Below are 18,707 nucleotides of genomic sequence, written 5' to 3' on the forward strand. Positions count from 1 at the left end.
CCTCGAACCATCATGGAGGACAATGCGGTTGGCTCTTCGCGGGCATCTGTACTCTCTGCAGATATCGTGCAGGGAAATACTTCTACAAGCGAGGAGGGAACCGCGCAGGAAGAGACATACATCACGCCACGCCCGCCATCGAGCACGCCGATCCATCTGAAAGTGGACACCAAGGGCAAAGCAAAGGCGACTGACTCCGATAGCTCGAGCTCGGATTCGGATTCGGAAGACTCACCGGACAGATTGTCTAATGCGTCTTTCGAGAGCACGCCAGATTGGATGCGCCCGATACGTGGCGCGTCCGTGGACCCCAGCTCGTCGGTCAGTCCTCCGCATCCCAATCAAATGCAGGACTATCGGCAGAGGACCGGGAGCCCAGAGTCCTGTCTCTCGCCAGGTGGGGACAGAAGGATAGGCGAGAAGAACAAGCGCGCGCCTGGGGATACGGGCGAATGGCTCCCAGGCCAGCCACCACCTGACACGTGGCCGGACTCACCCACCGCGAAGAGGATGCTCATACCCTCGACCTCTCCGCGTGCGCCTCGCGGGACATTCCCTGTTGGCTCGCCCCCTCGTCGAGAAGACTTTGCATCAGCGACGTTCAGCAACTTCGTGCCGGACGACGAGCCGAGGTTTGAGTGGCGCGGGACGCAGCCCACTTCACCAGTGACATCGGCTCGAATCCGGAGGCCCACGTCGGCGAACTTCACCCCCTCGGTGCTGAGCAGCGCGGAATTAGAGTCTGATGACGGGAGCACGGACTTCGATGGCGAGGCGCAGTCGGCGCCTACCTCTTCGAACATGCAGGACCCGGAGATGGACGCGCTTGTGGCGGAGATCTCGAAGGTCCTGAGCTTCGACAATAATGGCGAAGCTCTTCCTCAACCCATACCGGTGCATACGAGCGATGCGTATACCGATACCGGTCTCGAGAGTGGGTTCGACGGATGGCATCTGAGCAGCAGCCCAGGTGTCGCTACGGAGGTAGCGCTGATGCAGGTCCCCATGATTGACTACGAGCACGACGGTCCACTCGACGGCGAGACCTTGGATGACTACCTCAGCCGCACGCTGAACCCAGACTACGTTCAACCGGCCTACGCCTCTCAGGCGGCCTTCCAGAACTTCCACTTCGACCCAGTAGGGGAAACCACGGACCCTTACTCGCACCTCCCGCACTATGCGCCGCCGCTGGAAAATGAAGAGAACCCGTTCTCGGTGGAGGAGGATGATTACCTCGTCCCTAGGGGCCCGGTGGTTCGCGTCGAAGCCAGAGTGCCCTCGACTGCCACCTCGGATTTCTCGATGCCCTTCCAGATGTCCTCGGCGCGGAGCGCAGCGCAAGCCGCGGACCTCATCGCCGAGATGCAGGCGAGCGGCATGCTCGCGCAGGATACAGACGCCATTGCCATCGACGGCGAGCTTACGCCCGACGACCTGCTCCTGCTCGACAACTTCGGCAACCTCGACTTGACGTCCGACGAGCAGATGGCGTGGGGCGCCCCTGGCATTGATCTCAGCACCGGCATTGACCTTAGCGGCGGCGTCGACCTCAGCGATGCCATTGACCTCGGCGGCGACTTCGATCTTGGAGGTCCACTCACTGAAGCGGACGATCCTTTCCTCGCCGAGACCGCGAACGACTTCCTCTTCGACTTCCCTACCGCCGACAACGCGCCTTTCACCCCTACTATGTGGCCGCCAGCTGATTCATTCGACGAACAACCTTCGGGAGCTGGCGTACTTGACGCGTTCGATGCGTCCTTCTTCGGGACGAACCCCCAGGCATTCGACTGGGGCAATCCTGACGAGGTCGACCACGACCCCGTTCACCGCGCCGGAGACAGCGTCAGGCGGGAGAGCTGAGCTCCTCTATACCCCAAGACCCCTTCCAATTATGCACTCGAATTGCTGCCCTGCGTAAGTGCCCTTGCTGCAGTCGCTCCTTTCGGTGCTGATATGACGTTCGCAGACCCTCGCTTTCGAGCGCGGCTCAGCACCAATTTTTCGGACGAACAAACTACGGATAGCATAACACGCAAGACGATATGTATACAAGCAGAAGCCCTCGATTCTAATGTACTTATAGTGGAATAGTCCTTGTTGTACAATCACAGCTCAATCGGTAAAGGAACGCACGCACTTCTTCGCCAGTCCTTACATACAGTCATGCCAACAAACGCTTTCTCCTTTACCCGTGACAGCTGATCACGCTTCTTTCGACAAGCGATGGATCTCCTCCAGCCCGTCATCGTGCTCCCAGAAGTCCTTCAGCGCACCCAGGTCGTCATCCGCCGTCGGCGACCGCGGGCTCAGCTCCGCCGACTGCTCCTGCCCTGCCGCCTTCAGCTCTGCCTGCAGCAGTCTCGCCTTCATCTCCCTCTCCTCCTGCTCCCACTCCCGCACCTCCTTGCTCCCATGCCACACCACGCGGTCCACCACATGCCGCACCACCGTCCTCAGTACCACATACACATGCGACGCAATCAGCGCGATGATGACCGCGCTGGTGAGCAGCCCGTGCGCGGTGGCGGCCTGCGCGCCCTCGGAGGCCTCGAGCCAGGAGGAGAGCGTGGAGAAGAGGCGCGCGGTGCGCGGGGACGCGGGGTGGAAGAGGTAGACGAGCGCGGCGTTCGTGAGCGTGCCGAGCCAGTTGATGAAGGAGAGGACCTCGAGCCAGGGCCCAATGGTGTCCGTGCGCTCGGGGATGGGCCGCCGGTGGTGGACGGTCATCTTGAAGGCGTCCGAGCGGAGCTCGAAGAAGTTGTTGATGCACGCCATGACGGGGGCGAGCGGCCAGATCGTGGACCACATGACGACGTAGCCGAACTGGGTCGCCATCTCGCTGTAGTCGGTGAAGAGGTCGTACTCGGGGAGTGCGGCCTGCTTGCGGACCAGCTCGAGGAACTCGCGCTCCTCGCCGGCACCGGGCTCCCGCTCGTCGTCAAACACGACTTTCTTCCTGATTGACGAGGACGTGGTCGACGCGTTCGAGGGGCTGGTGCGACCCGATACCGACGCATCATCCGCCGGCTTCGCGGCGTCCTTCTCGCCTTTCTTCCCGTCGCCCTTCTTCTGGAAGTTCGCGACGGCGCGCATGATGAAGGGCAGCCCAACCTCGAGGAAGGTGTTTACGACCTGGTTCGTCACCGTGAAGGCAAACATCTGATCGCGCAGCCGGCCTGGGTTCAGCTTCTCCTTCGCGGTTGCGGTGTCCGCGTCCCAGAAGGAGCCCTCCTTCTCCCCGGCACCGCCGTACTTCTCGTGGAAGAGGAGAACCTGAACAATCTGCATGATCTCCTCGCCGAATGGGACGTAAAGGAAGGCGCTGAGCGCGAGACCGAGGTACGCAACCAAGGAAGACAAGGCAAAGGTCTTCAAGGTGAGCGAAGCGGTGTGCGTCGATTGGTGCGCGTGGTTCTCCCAGTCAGTCGTGCGCGTAGCGGTCTTGCGATAGACGCCCATGATTGTGGGCACCAAGAGGGCGAAGAGGATCGTTGGGCTCAAGGACTGATACACAGGGAATGAGTTAGCGTGTCAATGCTTCAGAATGAAGGATACGTACTAGGATCTTCTGTCCAGGGCCTTGATACAGATGGGTCACAAAGGCCTCGAAAACGAAGATAGCCGTGAGAATGATAACAAGGATGAAGGCGTAGAGCGTGATGAGAGGGATGCTAGCCAAAATCCTCAACTCCCGCTTCCACCAGGGGAAGCCGGGGTTATACTGGGCGCGGCGTCGCTCGACGCGGAAGGAGCCCCGGCTGCCGAAGCGGAGGGAGATGATTCTCTCTTTCACCCTCCACCATTCGGCAAATCCAATGGACCACAAGAGCAGGAGAGTGGAATAGATAGGGGAGTACGATTCGCCCAGGAAGAAGAACGCTACTCCCAGAGCAGCGGGGAGGACAAGCGCATGGCTATACGCTTGCAGAAACGCGAAATATAAGGCGACCGACTCGCCAAACTGAACAAGGGCATGATGGTTAACACTCTACACGTGCTGCAGGATAGCTGCCATGACGCACCTGCTGCCGCAAGCTCTCAATCGCTGCGTCATCGACCTTCTGCTTGGTCCAGGAAGATATCCACATTTCGTTGAATTCGGGGTCGTGCAGGGTCATGATAGAGTCGACTTTGCTCCATTCTGGCACGCCTGGGTTGATACCGAGGCCACCATCAACTTGAGAGGACGCGATGTAGGCATGTACGATGCGGATTCGGTCCGCGGGGCAGAGGTGGCTGGCGTCGCTGGCGGCAGAAGTCGGGTTCGTGGGCAGGCCGGACAAGAAGTCGGAATGCCTGATCGTCGCGTTCAGTCAGATCGTGTGACCTGAGAAGCACTACTACGCACCGTTCGCGTCGAACCAAGCTATTCAGCAATTGCTCCGGGCATTTTACGAAAACGAGAAGGTCTCCCAGGGATTCTCCCCGTCGCCCCACGGCCAGGAGGCCAGCTTTCTTGAGGGTTTTGATGAGGTGGGCGTACTGCTCCTCGGCTTGGCGAACGTCCTCCTTGGTGACCCTCTTCGCGTTCGAGGATGTCTTGAAGGTGATGACGAGGTCGACCTGCAGAGCCATGACTCTGGTGGGAGATGGTGGGGGGAGGAGAGCAGCGATGGTGCGCGTCAGGAACTGTGCGACACTGGCGCGAGTGGCAAGAACGCGCCCCATGTCATGGCCCATGATGTCAACGTCAAGTGACGATGGGAGCTTTATGGACCGGCAAATGCCGAAATCAACATCAACTCGTGTTCGACCTGGTGGTTGTTTCCTTCCACGATGCAGCTGTTCAGTTGAGGTCCTACATTAAGGTCACACAGAATGGCAGGCAGCAGCAATATCGAGTCGGTCTCCACTTCATCGGCTCAACAGTCTCCTCTCTTTCTGCACGAGTCTCGAATACCATGGACGACACGTACTACTGGACCATTGAAGACAGCGCCAAATGGGCAAGCACCTGGGACGACGTCGTCGGCGACGTCCACCGCATTGTTGACTACGTGAACGCGCATCCTGAGAGCATGACCTTTACCAAAAAGCGCACGGGACCCTGTCGACGCCCCCTTCAAAGAGGAATATGTCATGATCAACGACGCTGTTGAGGCGTGGGCGGAGAATGTACTCTTCGCAATCGGAAGAGGTTTCACTGCTCCAAGTCCGTGCACCGCTCGTTCGACCCCGTACAGAAGGTGTGCTGCTTCGCATGCATCATTATATGGGGGACGAGGGTTTGGACAACTCGAGCGATGTGGCGTGGAGCTGATGGCAAAATGGCGTCGAGCTGGAGGCTGGAACAGAATGTTTCCGAGGGGAAGAGGTTCCGAGGCCGGAGGGATCTCAACTTTGGCGGAAGAATCTGACAACGCAATTGACCTCTCCAGGTCAATCTAGCTATCGGCAAGTCCCGACGTTGAAGCGGCAACTGCCGCCATCCTTCCGCGTGTCCGCCACTTGAATTAGATGGTTGACCAGCTCCCGCATCCGCCTCACGCTCAGTCCGCGACTGAAGCGCCTCATTGTCATGCTCTGCCGCTTACGATATGTCGACGAAACTATGAAATATTCATCGTGTACTGCAGAGCTGTGTAAAGCGGTCCCGAACTTTTCCTTGATGCAGGTGTCGAATGGATCGAGATGCCCTCTGACGACTACCTCGTCACCGTAGCCCTCGTTCATAGGCACGGTCCACAAAGGTAGACGGTCGCTTATATGATGCTTACCATAACTAGCGACTGTGCGTAACCGCTTATATCTCCTGGCCGGCAGATAGGACTTCACGGCACCCCTGACCTGCTCGAGTCTGAAACCCGTGACGATGAATGCGTGCTCAGCACAACCTTTTAGACGGTCTGTATGAATCCGAGAGGTGAGTCCTGGCCGAATGCGAAGTTATTTTGCACTGACCTGCAGGGGTCCTTTCTAGGTTTCTCTCCGTCCTCTCGGATAAGGCAGACGGCGTTTGAATTGCTAGCCAGTCGCAGGGTTCAAATCATCTGGGTCAATCGTCCGCGTCACAGAAAGCGAGCCTTGAGCGGCTGAACGTATGCAATGGAAAGTACGTTACCCACCCCGTATCCCATGGTTGCCGATAGGCGCAATGAAGACCCTCTGCGCTGCACAAGCGCGGGCATCCGAATAGATGCACCCCGGATGCCACCCCCTCATGCGGCGCCTTGCTTTTTACGCAACCTGTGGGGCATTGAATTCAGCTGGGGGAACCAGAAGTGCGTTAGACGCCCACTCCATTCTCGTACCTATCCGGCTATCTCCGCTGTACTAGGAAAAAGGTGCGCACCACGACGCGGGCGCAGCGCTTATTCCTGACCTGCACGTTCGTCTCCACCATTGCCAGACATGTCTTCGTTTGGCGGCGGGCGAGGAGCAAACCAGAACGCGCGCGGGAACCGTGGCAACAATCGCGGAAACAATCGAGGAATTAGAGGAGGAGGAAGCAACAATGGGGACCAGCGTGGACGAGGTCGAGGTCGTGGAGGTTGCGGCGGAGATCAGCCCTTTCGAGGATCGAGCCGTGGGCGGGGGAGCCCCAGCCCGGCACCGCCGCCCCGTCCTGACAGGGCACCCCGCCAAGTCTGCGATTTCTACTGGTCCAACGGGACTTGCAATCGCGGCTTCGACTGCACGTTCCGTCACGATAGGCGCCCTGGCGTTGCGGAGTCAGACGTGCCGCAAGGGGAGGTGGAAGAGGTTGAGTTCTTTACGATGGAGGGACTATCTATCGGCAACGGCATGCAGAGGAGCGCCGACCTCAACATGAAGCCTAGCGAGGTGCACAACCACCTCAAGGTATTCCTGCAGCGGCAACAATCCCTCGCACTGGACTCAGCGTATCGGGTCGAGAGCTTCGTCAAGATCTTCGGGAGCGTCAACAAGCGCAATCCGCATTGGGTACGTGATCCGCCTATCATCGCATCGACCACCGCCCACTTACCTACTCTTTAGAACACGGACTATGCGCAGCGATTTCTGGATACCGTTGTCAACGTACGTCCTAGTCCCCTCGCTCAAAGCTGTCTTCTGACCTCGATCAGGGTGATGCACTGCTCCTTGTTGCTCAAGTTCTGCAATGGGATTCAGTCTCGTGTGCTGCGACAACGTCCGGGCGTAATCTGTCGTTTCAGAAAGGGTACTTCCCCCTGATCGAGGTATGTGTCCTTTGTGACACCGATGACTTACTTCACTGAGCTCTTGGCGTCAGTTCTTCGCTTGCGATATGGTATACAAGACAACGATGTCCCAGAACGTCAAGTGAGGCTCCCGTCATTGAACCCTCCACATGTACTCATATCCGTTGCTCAGCAAGCTTTTCACTGTCGTCAAAAACGGCTACGAGAAGATCCACGACACTTTGTCGACAAACGTGGAGGCGATGATCACCGCACGGAGCTGGGCAGGCGTTGCGGGCTCGCAGCAGAGCCCGCTAGACGGCATCCTCGTATTCGAAGTCCTGACAACCTTCTACACCGAGTACGTGGCATTCACTACGATGGTGTCTTGCGTCTGATACAGCATATCTCAGGTTCTTTGCTCGCTTCAAGAGCGCAGTCCGCGACTACCCGCAGATCCTTACCTTCGTGGAGAACCTGGCGTCGTGGTTCATCGTCTGGCGCGACGGTGTCAATACCCGCACCTTCGCCGACCCCATCGCCTCCAGCCCGCAGGACATTCGCGGCCCTACGCTTGCGCATATAGGCAAGGACGTCGAGCGCCTGCTCTCCGTCGTCCAGCGCGAGTTTGGCGTCGCAGAGAAGCAGAGGCGGTCGGGACGCACTGGGGGCATTTCACATGTGCAAAGGCAGGACGCGCTCGTCGCCCAGCTTACGCAGAGCTACGACGCGCCGGGAGCCCTGCGCGAGGAGGGCATACGCCACGACAACGACTCGGCCGTGATTCAGGAAATCAGGATCGCGCCTACGCACCAGGAACTGATGTGCCCGGTAGACCCTTACCTTCCGTACTTCGTCGCCAATGCGCCGCACCATCTACCTGCCAATTCGATGCAGAAGCACCTGGATATTCAGTTCCGCTTGTTGCGCGAGGAGATGATGTAAGGGCCTTCGCGCATAGCAACGTACACGTTGGCTGACCACTCGGTATAGCTCAACTGTGAGGCGGTCGGTGAACGTCGTCATGGATGATTTACACGAAATGAGGACCTCAGCGCTGCGTCGAGGCCAGCAGCAGCGAACGACTCAGCTCGCAAACTTGTTGCGAACGGGTGGCGGCTCGTACCGCAGCAGTGGTCACGACTCGGTCTTCTTTCACCTTTACTCCGGCGCCGAATTCTCGCCCGCAAAGGCCGAGCGCCAAAAGCTTACGGTTGGCCTGCGTGTCGACGCTCCTCCTGGCGCAGCTCGCGACGAACACCCGCAGAAGCGATTCGAGTATTGGGAGCACAGCCGGCGTCTGTCCAGCGGCAACCTGATCGCCCTCGTACTATCCTCCAACGACGAGAATCGCATCTTTCTGGGCACCCTGCAATCCAACGGCGAGGAGATTGGCGAGTCCGCGCGTGCGAACGCCGGGCGAATTGAAGTTCGGGTCTCGTTCTTCGACGCCGAGATTGAGCTCTACGCACTGCGAAACGAGGCGATCTCGAATGTTCAGCAAGGGAAGTACGCGTTCCTCGTCGACAACAGCGTCTTGTTCGAGTCGGCGCGCCCATTTCTGGAGACGCTGCAGGCCGCGGAGCCGACAGCCATACCGTTCGCAGACTACATCGCAAGGGAGGGAAGTCTACAGGGTGTTCCGATGCCGCCGCCGCGGTACACGCGCGCGCCTGGGTTCCGCTTCGACCTTTCGTGCTTGATGAACCCTGGGGCGAACATAGATCGCTTGGATACGCAGAACGCTGCATCGATTGCTCGAGTTCGACAGCAACTCATCGACGGAAGCTACCTGGATCACTCTCAAGCACAGTCTGTAGTAGATACGCTGACGAGAGAAATCAGTTTGATCCAAGGGTGAGTACTGCGCCATACTGTGCTCGAAGGCCTTGCTGATGGATTAATTAACAGACCGCCTGGTACGGGAAAGGTTCGGCCGTGTATATTATCATGCGAGCGCCTGCTCACCACAGTGTAGAGCTTTACAGGAAAGGAACTTTTGCGGGTCCTGTTCAAGAACAAGATCAAGCCCATTGGTCAGTCGCCCGTGTTCCACAGTATATTCGCCTGACTAGTATCCACAGTACTGATCGCCTATACCAACCACGCGCTGGATCACATGTTGAGATCTGTGTTGGACGCCGGCATCACCACGAACATCGTCCGCCTGGGCTCTCGATCCACAGATGAGCTCGTGTCGCAATACAATTTAAACGAGCTTGAGAGGGTTGCCGGACGGACATCGCTGCACAGGACTCTTCAACGCGAGTACGCGATCATGAAGGAAGCGCAGGAGAAGATGGACAACGTCATGGACACCATCCAGGTACCCTTCGTGCACTGGTCAAAAGTCAAGGAGTATCTCGACCTTCACGAGCCCGAGCTCGCGCGCAAGTTCGACGATGACACTCCTTTTTGGATCCAGCAGTTACATCGGTATCAACTTCAGGAGGAAGAGGAGAATGGGGAGTGGACCGAGGTGGGCAAGCGAGGGAAAAAGGCGAGAAGGGCGTGCCACACACGCTGTACGGATTCTGGCGTGGCGGGCTTGACCTCAAATTCATCCGCGATGTACCGCCATCTGTTCCCGCAAGTGGTCCATCCAGCTCTGCTGGGATTCTCAACAACGGCGCGGGCGATCAGGGAGTCGCGGATAGCGAGGCTGACGTCGAGGATGTCGACGAAAGCTCCTTCCCAGACGCTGCGCAGCCGCCCCCGGGCGCTGTACCGGACCCGCGGTTATCTTTCTTCCTGTCGCTTGGCTTTAGCTCCGTGCCTCCCATGCCGGCAAACAATCCGCGTGCTCGTAGCATTGAGCAGCTTCAGGCCACCGAGAACCCATGGAACCTCAACCTGCGCGATCGCACGCGCCTAGCAAAGCACTGGGAAGAGGAGGTTCGGCAGATGGCGTATGCAGCAAACCTGGACGAGTTCGAGCAGCGGCGCATCCAATACCTTGAGGCATGTCAGAATTACGACAATGTCAAGAATGAGGTAGAGTTGACGATCAGACCATACACGCTTCATTCACTTACGCATATGCAGTCCCGCCGAGAACTGCTCCGCCGTACCGAGCTCATTGGTTGCACGACGACGGGTGAGTTTACATTATTCTATATGTACCAGTGCCGTACCTCACAGTTCATCAGGCGCCGCGAAGCTCGTGTCCCTGCTCAACGTGCGTGGGCTCGAGCGTCGTATTTTCTGCCCGATCCCTTATCCTATATTTGCAGGCGATCTCGCCAAAAGTTCTCATGGTGGAGGAAGCCGGCCAAGTTCTTGAGGCGCACATTCTCGCATCACTCGTACCATCCGGTAAGTCGAACCGTTGTCTCAATGTCATATTCCTGATCAAGCCTGCTGCAGTTCAACATCTCATTGAGATAGGCGACCCACAGCAACTACGGCCCACCTTGGCAACTTACGGTCAGTCCTACTGCTGCAGCACCTCGTTTAGCTCTGAGTACATCATCCAAAGGTCTGTCGATGGACCATTCTGTCGGTGGTCGCATCTATAAGTTCGACCGCTCGTTGATGGAACGTCTCGCCGACAACGGTGCCCCCATGTCTCTCATCAATGTCCAGCGGCGTATGCGCACAAACATCGCTGACTATCCAAGGTATCGCATGTCTTGGCCTTCCGCGTCAAACGAAGCTAAACCATGATAGACTGATACTGTATCCGACGCTGAGCGATCATCCCCTGGTCGAGCAGTACCCAGATGTCCAGGGTATGCGGCAGAACGTCTTCTTCTTTACCCATACGCATCAGGAGAATGGTGAGAAGGACTCGGTCTCGAAGTTCAACATGTTCGAAGTAATGTCGTCTGCCGTAACCCGATCTTCCAAGACTGATAGAATTGCAGGTAGAAATCATCCGCGACCTCGTCATCTATTTCCTCAAACAAGGTCCTTACACCGGGAAGGGCGATATTGCCGTCTTGTGCGCTTATCTTGGACAGCTGCAGAAGGTGCGCGCCGCGCTCAAGGATGCGAAGCTCGCAGTCTCTTTGGACGAGAGAGACCAAGAACAGCTCGAACGTCAAGGGGGTGAGGAACTGGAGCCTGGCGAATCATTCGAGAATGTCCAGGTGGCGAAGCATGTAAGTGCAGCGTGCTGTTGAATAGTGAACATTAGGCACTGACAGATGCTCAGATTCGTCTCGGTACTGTCGACACCTTCCAGGGTGAAGAGGCCAAGATCGTCATCGTCTCGCTCGTCAGGAACTCCGGTGACTTTGCAGGGGACTCACCCATCGGTTTCCTCAAGGTCGTGAACCGCATCAACGTCGCTTTGTCAAGAGCAAAGCATGGCCAGTACATCCTCGGAAATGCAGCGAATCTCCGCCATAACGCCACCTGGTCGAAGATCTTGGACGAGATGGAGGCGAAGGGCCAAGTCGGTACTGCGCTGCCTATCGTATGCCCGCGCCATCCAGACACGACCCGCGAGATCGACGGGCCCAATCAGCTTCCGCTAGAGGCTCCGGAAGGTGGCTGCCTTGCTCGCTGTGACTATCAGCTCAAGTGCGGGCACACGTGCCAGTCGGTGGTACGTGAACCTACGAAGTAAATCTAATCACTCGTTGAATTTCTCGCAGTGTCATCCTGACCTTGAGATGCATGGTCGGATGAAGTGCACAATGCCTTGTCCCCGCATCAAGTGCCCTCGACAGCATCCTTGCCCTCGCGAGTGCGGACAGCCTTGCGGCGACTGCGAGTTCCCCATGTATAACGTACAACTCCCTTGCGGACATGTTGCTGCGCGCGTCAAATGGTACGGCTAATTCATAAGTTTGACTTCTTTGAGAGCTGACCTTGCATGCAGCCACGACATGGAGAACCTTGCTTCCGTCAAGTGCAGGGTCAAGGTCACGAAGCAATTGCCCCTTTGCGAACACAGCACAATGGTAGAATGCTACCGCGATCCCGCAAAAGTCAACTGCAAAGCGGTCTGCGGGCTCACAATGCCTTGCTGCTCTCGCAACTGCTCGGCCCAATGCTTCCAGTGTCGCCAGCTTACGGCACCCCGAGCCAGCACCCGCGTCGAACGCACAAACCATCAGAGCCACCCGTGCGAGCGCAAGCTATACTGTCAACACCTTTGTGGGCTGGCTTGTTCACAGGGCCATGAATGCAACGATGCGTGTCAACAAGCCTGCCGGATGAGCTGCGTTCACCATCAGTGCAAGAAGCCTTGCTCTGAACCCTGCCCTCCTTGCATGGAGCAATGTCCGTGGTCGTGCGCCCATCAGACTTGCCCCGTGCCGTGTGGCTCGGTAAATTCTTCCTTCGCTTTTCTCGTGCTCGTTGATTCACTCGATGTTCAGATATGCTCGCGCCTGCCTTGCGACGAACCGTGCACGACGGTATTTGATGCGTGTGGGCATCGTTGTCCCTCTAGTAAGCCATTGATCATAGCGGTCGTGCATCATGCTAACGCACTGGGCAAAGTCTGCGGGGAAGCCTGCGACGAGCAGGCCTGTATAGAGTGCTTCACCGAAGATCAGAGGGCTCAGATCGTCGTCGACCTCATCATGGGAGAGACGGCTGCCGATCTCGACCTGGACGCTTCGGGCATGAACAGTCGCATCATCACCCTCGCATGCGGCCATATCTTCACTGTGGAAACGCTGGACGGCCATTGCGGCATGTCCTCGTTCTATGAGGTCGAGTACGCTTCTGACGGGACAATTTCGCGTTACGCCGATGTGAAGGCACCGCCGGTCGACTATCAGAATCCGCCCTCCTGTCCTACGTGTCGAGGCCCGATCACGGCGCGGCGGTATGGACGTGTCGTCAAGCGTGCTCATCTCGACATTCTTGAGCGTAATGTCGCCAGCTCCATGTCCAAAGCGCTGGGCGCCGCGACTCACGACATCGGCTCTTTGGACACTCGCATGTCCGACCTCGAAGGTGCAGCCAAGACCCTCAAGAGCGCCCCAGCCAGCAAGGCGGGCGAGGAGCTGGACACAGCGCTTACCACATGGCGCGCTGCACAGGACAACACCAAAGAGGACGAGCCGATGCCGGCCAACCTGTTCGATGTCATGGTAGCACGAGGCTTTGGTAGCGAGGAAGCGAAGGCCTGGAGGAAGGTTGTGAAACCGTTGTTCGACGCGTACAAGAAGATCGCGAAGGTCGCCGGGACGAAAGGCCCACACGTTCGCACGTACCAAGCAGCCCTCGCCACTCTGTACCGTCTCGAGCACGACGCCATCATTCGCGCTGGCGTATCCAGTACTCCGGAGCCCGACGCCATGCGCATCGTCGACAAGAAGATCGGGCAGCCGCCGCACAAAGCCGACACACGCTTCCAGGTGGACGCCTTCATGTACTCCGTCGAAATCCGCCTCCGCGTTGCGCAGGTTGGTCGCGCGCGCTACGACGCTCTCGGTAACGCCTCGGGAAGTGATGAGCAGAAGGCGGTCCATCGCCAGCTATGGTTCACATTCTTGGAGGTCGTCTACGCCAGTTGTTCTGCCGATACAGCGAAGGCGCTGGAGATGGCGAATAGGTCTTGCGCGTCAAGACAGGCAGCGCGATGCGCTCTGTTGGGCATACGGGTCGACATGGAGAAGTACCGCTTCTGTGTCTTCGTGCGACGGGAGACGCTACTTCGGTCGGATAGATATCACGGCGAGCAACGCTCGAAGTTCGTACAGGACATACGCGATCAAGAGGCGAAAGCGCGCAGACAACTCTCGGTTGAAGAAAGCAAATACGTCGCCGCTCGACCTTGTCGCACTGCGTCGGAACGGCAGGCCGAGCGCAAGTGGTACCAAGACAACTGCACCGCTAAGGCGAACAAATATATCGAGGAGTATGAGAAACTTGCGGAGCACATCCAGAGCGACACAGCGTATACGCCGCTCTCAACGTCGGAGATGCAGGACATCGTCCGCAGCATGGGCTTCGGTGAGTGCACACCAATTCGCTAGATGGCACGTTCGCATCCCTAACATCGGTCAAGGCTATCGTGGACACTTCTATAACTGCCAGAACGGTCATACCTTCGTTATCGGAGAGGTATGCTCGTCATCTTACCCGCCTAAATTTGCTAATCGCTGGTGCCATAGTGCGGAGGCGCAATGGAGACGGCAAGATGCCCCGAGTGCGACTGCCCCATAGGCGGATCGAACCACCAACTGCATTCGTCGAACACGCGAGCGATGGAGTATGAGAACCTTGCAAGAGAGCAAGGCGGTCTTGACCCTCACTGGGATTGGGGACGGGGTGCTTAGACGCGGACTGATGCTTCACTGTACGATATTGACGGATTAAACTCGGATTTGTTTGTTTGTTGTATCAAAGCCATAGTCGACTACTACTTCTACGTACGAACCGAATCGATAGACACTTTGGTTACGAGTGAATGGTGTGCAATCGTCATGCACGTCAAGAGCCATACTCGGACGTGACTCAAGTCAGCCAGGACCCTGGCCGTTTGGACGTAAGGTCGCAAGTGGAAGTCGGCCCAGACGTAAAGAAGCGAAGTCAGTTCGAGGAAGTGAACTGCGCCTTTCGACTGAACCAGGGGTCCGTCGGTCCCGACGGTAGCGACAGTCGCGAAGATCGTGACTCCTGGTCGATGAGGCCCTATATCTAGGTCGCGCAGAGTGGCAGTGAGCAGCAATCTTGAGTCGGTCTCTTCATCGCCTCAACAGCCACCCTTTACCTTGACGTTGCACGAGTCTCGCATACCATGGGCGACACGCACTACTGGACCATCAAGAACGGCGAAAAGTGGTCGAGCGTCTGGGACGACGTCGTCGGCGACATCCACCGCATCGTCGACTACGTCCAGGCGCACCCCGAGAGCATGGGGTTCCGCAAGGGCCGAACGAAGCCCTGCGTCGACGTCCGCTTCAAGGATCGCTACGTCGTGATCAACGATGCAGTCGAGGAGGCGGAGAACGTGATTTTGCAGCGCAACGGGAGGGGGTTCGACTGTTGCAAGTCTGTCTACCATTCGTTCGACATCGTGTTGCAGGCTGTGCTGTTGCGCATGCACCACTATATGGGCGACGAGGTACTGGATATTTCGAGCGATGTGGAATGGGACGAGTGGGAGCGCGGTGTAGGACTGGTGAAGAAGGTCTTTGAAGTTGAGGAAGTTCAAAAGCCGAAGAATATTGAGGACTAGCGGGGACAGAGGGAAGTTCATTCGTAGCTCATTCAATCTGGAAATGGCATAATCCGCGAGTGAGCGAGAGTATGGACTGGAGAGTGACTGGAGTCGCGAGCTCAGGCTGTCCGTTACATGCCGAAACGCGTGACGAAGTTCAACATGCACGTGCATTAAGTGGCTTCTCGGATTTTGCCGCACAGCTGCATAGCTGGCGCAGACCGATCTTCTCACGGTCCCGTTATCCGGATTGGGATTGAGGTCCAGCCGCTGTCGTACACAACCACCCCAAGCTTCACCCCAAGATGGTTCGTCGTCATGCTGCTCGTACATGGAACCTATGACTGACCATCGAACAGACGAAGCGCACGAAAAAGGTCGGAATCACCGGAAAGTACGGTACGGTGAGTAACCTTCAGTTTGTGGGGACGCGTCCGACTTGAGGGGATGGTGCATGAACAACGGAGGGAACCTCGAGCGGCGCGATCATGAGTGCATAGGACGAATGCTGAGACAATCTGCAGCGTTACGGTGCCTCCCTGCGTAAGCAGGTGAAGAAAATGGAGATCTCGCAACACGCGAGATACACCTGCACCTTCTGCGGCAAGGTGCGTTATCCTTCCCCTCTCGCGCGATGTCTTTCTAATCCATCGATCACAGGACGCCGTCAAGCGCCAGGCCGTCGGCATCTGGAAGTGCAGCGGTTGCCGGAAGGTGATTGCTGGTGGCGCATGGACTGTGTCCACGACCTCGGCAGCGACCGTGCGGAGGTGCGTTCTCATCTAAATCTCCCATCGTATTTTGTGTACTGACATTTTGTCAGTACCATCCGTCGCTTGCGCGAAGTGACGGAGGCATAGAGCACTGCTTCGTCATCGTCCCGCTCCCTCATCGCTCTCCTGCATCTGTATGCCGCATGTACTATGAATCGATCCCACCCATGAATATGACAGTATCCTGCCTGCGCGATCGACATGGACTTTCATATCCCACCTACTCCTGATCTGGCCTTCGCGCACGTACGCCCAGATGATGCAAAACCTCACACTCTTGGAGTACCTCGATGAAATCCATGGCTCGGGTTGCGTCCTGGTACACTTCCCTTGGAAGGAACCGTTCGCAATCCGGGTCAAGAACGGAAAGCTGATGGGCTTCAGTAGCCAGAAATCCAGACATGTCAGTAGGGCGATAGTGAAGACATGTCCTTATGCTGTTCTGCGTTTGAGTGGTCCCCACCAAGTTGTCTTCGTTGTGACGTCTGACCCATGAACTTGACTTCTCGTCTGAGGAGTTGTGGGCCCTCGTCCTTTCTCGATGGCGAGGCTCTTCCAAAATCGCGGATGCGTCGTTGACTGGCGATATTCGTAAGGGAATCCCGATCAATTCACCACGTGGTCACATTCCTTGTTCTCTTCCGTCACCGGCGGCTCCATTGTTTCCAACATGAGCAGCGAGAAAGCGTACGAGCAGGACTATATTCCTTAATTATCCATCTAATATGTCTACTCAGTGTCCGCTATGACCTTCTGGTCCGAGTGCGATACTCAAATCCCCTCCCACCACCGCCATGTCCTCCCAAGCTGCTCAACATCCCGACCAACCCCAAGCGCTACGCGAAGCCCGAGTTCTTGGATGCACTACGGCAGCGGACGCCGGTGCCCATGGTGGTGGACGCGGAGTGCGGCATGCCCTTGGATCTCAGCCAGTGGGATGGGCTTTGGGAGCCGGAGGGAAACGATGCAGGTGCGTGTACTCGCCACACGGTAATGAATATTCTGTGCTGATGCAATGCTAAGCCTTGAATCCCGATCCTCTGGACCTCCCCCTTCTCGATGATAAGGACCGCGAGCTGCTGTGGGAGCCGCCTGGTGGCCCGAACCGCCCGGCGGAGGCGGTTGTCCCAATGAACGTGACCTGGCTTAGGAAGAAGGAGTCCATCGCGCGCCAGTCTGCAATGACTGCGCAGAAACCGTGCGTCGTCATCACTGCGCGTCTTTGCATCCTCACTGACCTCTTCACCCCCGAACAGGGCCAAGAAACGCGCTATCCCCACAGCAGTCGTCGATGTCTCGCGCGAGGCGCAACTACGCGACATCGAGGCGTCGTTCGCGGCTGCGAATGAAGACTTTGTGCTCGAAGAGGTCAAGCACCCGACTAAGAAGGGTGTGACTGCAGTGGAGTCTTATGAGTTCTTGCCGGACCCTGTGTTGTGGGCGAACCAGTACGACTTGTTCAGGTTTATGGAGCGTCCGGGGAACAGGCCACCAGAGGTGAGGATTCTGGTCGTCTCATTTCGTAAATGGTGTTAACGCTCGGTCCAGGACGAAGACCCTCGCCTGGCATGTGCCGTGTTGAGGCCCATGAAGAGCGAAGTCGACACCTTCCTGTCTTACTACCTCACCGAGAACGACGACGCTGCCTTATCGTTCATCGACGCCCGCATATCTGTGCCGCCATATGAAGTGCCGCCGAACAGCGTAAGCCTCTTGCTGTGTGTCACTTGTTTGGTGCCCTCACTGACGTGCCTTTCCTAGTACACCAAGTTCGACTTTGTCCGCGACTACGAAACCACGAAGGTCGAGCAGGACATCACGAACGAGTTCATTTTGAACGTCGATGATGGTGATGATTTCGATGATGTGAAGCCCGGGCAGCAAAGTCGGGGCAAGGGCGCGTACTACAAGAACATCGAGCGAAAGATGACGCTCAACAAGCGGCGAGCAAACGTTCGTACATAATCCTTCCGCACTGTACTCTCCTGCTCACATGAACCTCCTTCACAAAGCCGTACGACAACCCCGACGACCGCTGGGATGTCATCCATCTCACGCACGCCGAGCTTGTGGGTGACGAGCTTCGGGAGCGCGACGAAGCCCTCCTGGATGTGACCGACCCCAACTACTACCTCGTACCTCGTGATGGAGAGGGCGAGGTCGATGAGGACCTTGACGTGGCAATGGGAGGCATGGCCTCCGGCAGTGGCCAGCACACCAATGGCCATTCGGGAGACGGAGATGTTCATATGAATGGCGGCTCCTCGGAGCACTATGGACAAGGCGGAGATGCCCCGTCACCTCCCAAGGGGGAGGAAACATGATGATACTTGCTCGTTTTGTCCTATCCAGGTCGACGTCTCCATATTTCTTCATCGATTATCACGTTCCTACGGGAACTCCGACTGGTCACTGTCAGCTTATGGACGGGCTTGATGTGCTTCATGGGGCCCACTAAGAGGCAAAGTATAGCACTCGGAACTTCGTGCATGCATCCTGTCACTTTCTGGAGCATGCCTGTCTGCATGATTGTATAGGTTGGCCGTGTCTTCCGAGCGTCTCTGTGATGTAGGGGAGGCAGATGACGCCTGCAAAAGAGACGACATAGAACGGCCTTAGGTCGCGCTACGAAGTGCTCGGATCCGGCTTTTGTCAGTCTCACGCACAAACTCGCACGCC

General features: G+C 57.2%; 7 protein-coding genes across 7 annotated transcripts; 6 read left to right on the forward strand and 1 right to left on the reverse strand.

Annotated features, from left to right (window-relative positions):
- Nucleotides 1-9: 9 nt before the first annotated feature.
- SCHCODRAFT_01188222 (uncharacterized protein) lies at nucleotides 10-2,050 on the forward strand (the record flags this gene model as incomplete). Its single annotated transcript, XM_003032727.2, has 2 exons — nucleotides 10-1,920; nucleotides 1,973-2,050. One exon carries the CDS (start codon nucleotides 13-15, stop codon nucleotides 1,864-1,866), a length of 1,854 nt encoding a protein of 617 aa, XP_003032773.1. The 3' UTR covers nucleotides 1,867-1,920; nucleotides 1,973-2,050.
- SCHCODRAFT_02618923 (DUF590-domain-containing protein) lies at nucleotides 1,834-4,678 on the reverse strand. The gene is made up of 5 exons (XM_003033297.2): nucleotides 4,355-4,678; nucleotides 4,029-4,302; nucleotides 3,566-3,967; nucleotides 1,973-3,510; nucleotides 1,834-1,920 (listed from the first exon to the last, which is right to left on the reverse strand). Exons 1-4 carry the CDS (start codon nucleotides 4,672-4,674, stop codon nucleotides 2,209-2,211), a joined length of 2,298 nt encoding a protein of 765 aa, XP_003033343.2. The 5' UTR covers nucleotides 4,675-4,678; the 3' UTR covers nucleotides 1,834-1,920; nucleotides 1,973-2,208.
- A 112-nt stretch (nucleotides 4,679-4,790) lies between these two features.
- SCHCODRAFT_02618924 (uncharacterized protein) lies at nucleotides 4,791-5,535 on the forward strand. Its single transcript, XM_050344909.1, has one exon. It carries the CDS (start codon nucleotides 4,908-4,910, stop codon nucleotides 5,103-5,105), a length of 198 nt encoding a protein of 65 aa, XP_050201147.1. The 5' UTR covers nucleotides 4,791-4,907; the 3' UTR covers nucleotides 5,106-5,535.
- Nucleotides 5,536-6,081: 546 nt separating this feature from the next.
- On the forward strand, nucleotides 6,082-14,371 carry SCHCODRAFT_01088480 (uncharacterized protein; the record flags this gene model as incomplete). The annotated part of the gene is made up of 26 exons (XM_050341000.1): nucleotides 6,082-6,231; nucleotides 6,356-6,591; nucleotides 6,660-6,909; nucleotides 6,964-7,005; nucleotides 7,053-7,166; nucleotides 7,220-7,269; nucleotides 7,321-7,488; nucleotides 7,541-8,068; nucleotides 8,121-8,984; nucleotides 9,108-9,163; nucleotides 9,212-9,606; nucleotides 9,771-10,224; nucleotides 10,277-10,305; nucleotides 10,361-10,442; nucleotides 10,494-10,553; nucleotides 10,606-10,747; nucleotides 10,797-10,944; nucleotides 10,994-11,230; nucleotides 11,284-11,679; nucleotides 11,729-11,904; nucleotides 11,956-12,079; nucleotides 12,137-12,233; nucleotides 12,458-12,496; nucleotides 12,549-14,045; nucleotides 14,101-14,156; nucleotides 14,207-14,371. The coding sequence occupies 26 exons, from the start codon at nucleotides 6,082-6,084 to the stop codon at nucleotides 14,369-14,371; spliced, it is 6,555 nt and encodes a 2,184-aa protein (XP_050201148.1).
- Nucleotides 14,372-14,585: 214 nt separating this feature from the next.
- SCHCODRAFT_02618929 (uncharacterized protein) lies at nucleotides 14,586-15,362 on the forward strand. Its single transcript, XM_003032729.3, has one exon. It carries the CDS (start codon nucleotides 14,833-14,835, stop codon nucleotides 15,271-15,273), a length of 441 nt encoding a protein of 146 aa, XP_003032775.1. The 5' UTR covers nucleotides 14,586-14,832; the 3' UTR covers nucleotides 15,274-15,362.
- A 140-nt stretch (nucleotides 15,363-15,502) lies between these two features.
- On the forward strand, nucleotides 15,503-16,492 carry SCHCODRAFT_02618934 (60S ribosomal protein L43). Its single transcript, XM_003032730.2, has 5 exons — nucleotides 15,503-15,563; nucleotides 15,615-15,659; nucleotides 15,780-15,863; nucleotides 15,916-16,025; nucleotides 16,079-16,492. The coding sequence occupies exons 1-5, from the start codon at nucleotides 15,561-15,563 to the stop codon at nucleotides 16,113-16,115; spliced, it is 279 nt and encodes a 92-aa protein (XP_003032776.1). The 5' UTR covers nucleotides 15,503-15,560; the 3' UTR covers nucleotides 16,116-16,492.
- Nucleotides 16,493-16,641: 149 nt separating this feature from the next.
- On the forward strand, nucleotides 16,642-18,665 carry SCHCODRAFT_02746630 (uncharacterized protein). The gene is made up of 7 exons (XM_050347201.1): nucleotides 16,642-16,715; nucleotides 16,766-16,998; nucleotides 17,052-17,226; nucleotides 17,285-17,525; nucleotides 17,577-17,732; nucleotides 17,790-17,981; nucleotides 18,041-18,665. The coding sequence occupies exons 1-7, from the start codon at nucleotides 16,699-16,701 to the stop codon at nucleotides 18,350-18,352; spliced, it is 1,326 nt and encodes a 441-aa protein (XP_050201149.1). The 5' UTR covers nucleotides 16,642-16,698; the 3' UTR covers nucleotides 18,353-18,665.
- The last annotated feature ends 42 nt before the right edge of the window (nucleotides 18,666-18,707 follow it).

The sequence above is a fragment of the Schizophyllum commune genome (genome assembly GCF_000143185.2).
Source record: "Schizophyllum commune H4-8 unplaced genomic scaffold SCHCOscaffold_4, whole genome shotgun sequence".
NCBI classification, from domain to species: Eukaryota; Fungi; Basidiomycota; class Agaricomycetes; order Agaricales; family Schizophyllaceae; genus Schizophyllum; species Schizophyllum commune.

What these genes read in the sequence shown, in the direction of transcription:
- SCHCODRAFT_02618923 (XM_003033297.2), bottom strand. Translation starts at nt 4,674, where the DNA reads ATGGGGCGCGTTCTTGCCACTCGCGCCAGTGTCGCACAGTTCCTGACG. An exon ending in AGCTTGGTTCGACGCGAACG is followed by an intron (nt 4,303 to 4,354) that starts GTGCGTAGTAGT and finishes CGCGACGATCAG; the next exon opens with GCATTCCGACTTCTTGTCCG. An exon ending in TTGAGAGCTTGCGGCAGCAG is followed by an intron (nt 3,968 to 4,028) that starts GTGCGTCATGGC and finishes GCCCTTGTTCAG; the next exon opens with TTTGGCGAGTCGGTCGCCTT.
- SCHCODRAFT_02618934 (XM_003032730.2), top strand. An exon ending in TCACCGGAAAGTACGGTACG is followed by an intron (nt 15,660 to 15,779) that starts GTGAGTAACCTT and finishes GACAATCTGCAG; the next exon opens with CGTTACGGTGCCTCCCTGCG. An exon ending in TCGGCAGCGACCGTGCGGAG is followed by an intron (nt 16,026 to 16,078) that starts GTGCGTTCTCAT and finishes ACATTTTGTCAG; the next exon opens with TACCATCCGTCGCTTGCGCG.
- SCHCODRAFT_02618929 (XM_003032729.3), top strand. Translation starts at nt 14,833, where the DNA reads ATGGGCGACACGCACTACTGGACCATCAAGAACGGCGAAAAGTGGTCG.
- SCHCODRAFT_02746630 (XM_050347201.1), top strand. An exon ending in GCCGGAGGGAAACGATGCAG is followed by an intron (nt 16,999 to 17,051) that starts GTGCGTGTACTC and finishes TGCAATGCTAAG; the next exon opens with CCTTGAATCCCGATCCTCTG. An exon ending in TCAACAAGCGGCGAGCAAAC is followed by an intron (nt 17,982 to 18,040) that starts GTTCGTACATAA and finishes TCCTTCACAAAG; the next exon opens with CCGTACGACAACCCCGACGA.
- SCHCODRAFT_02618924 (XM_050344909.1), top strand. Translation starts at nt 4,908, where the DNA reads ATGGACGACACGTACTACTGGACCATTGAAGACAGCGCCAAATGGGCA.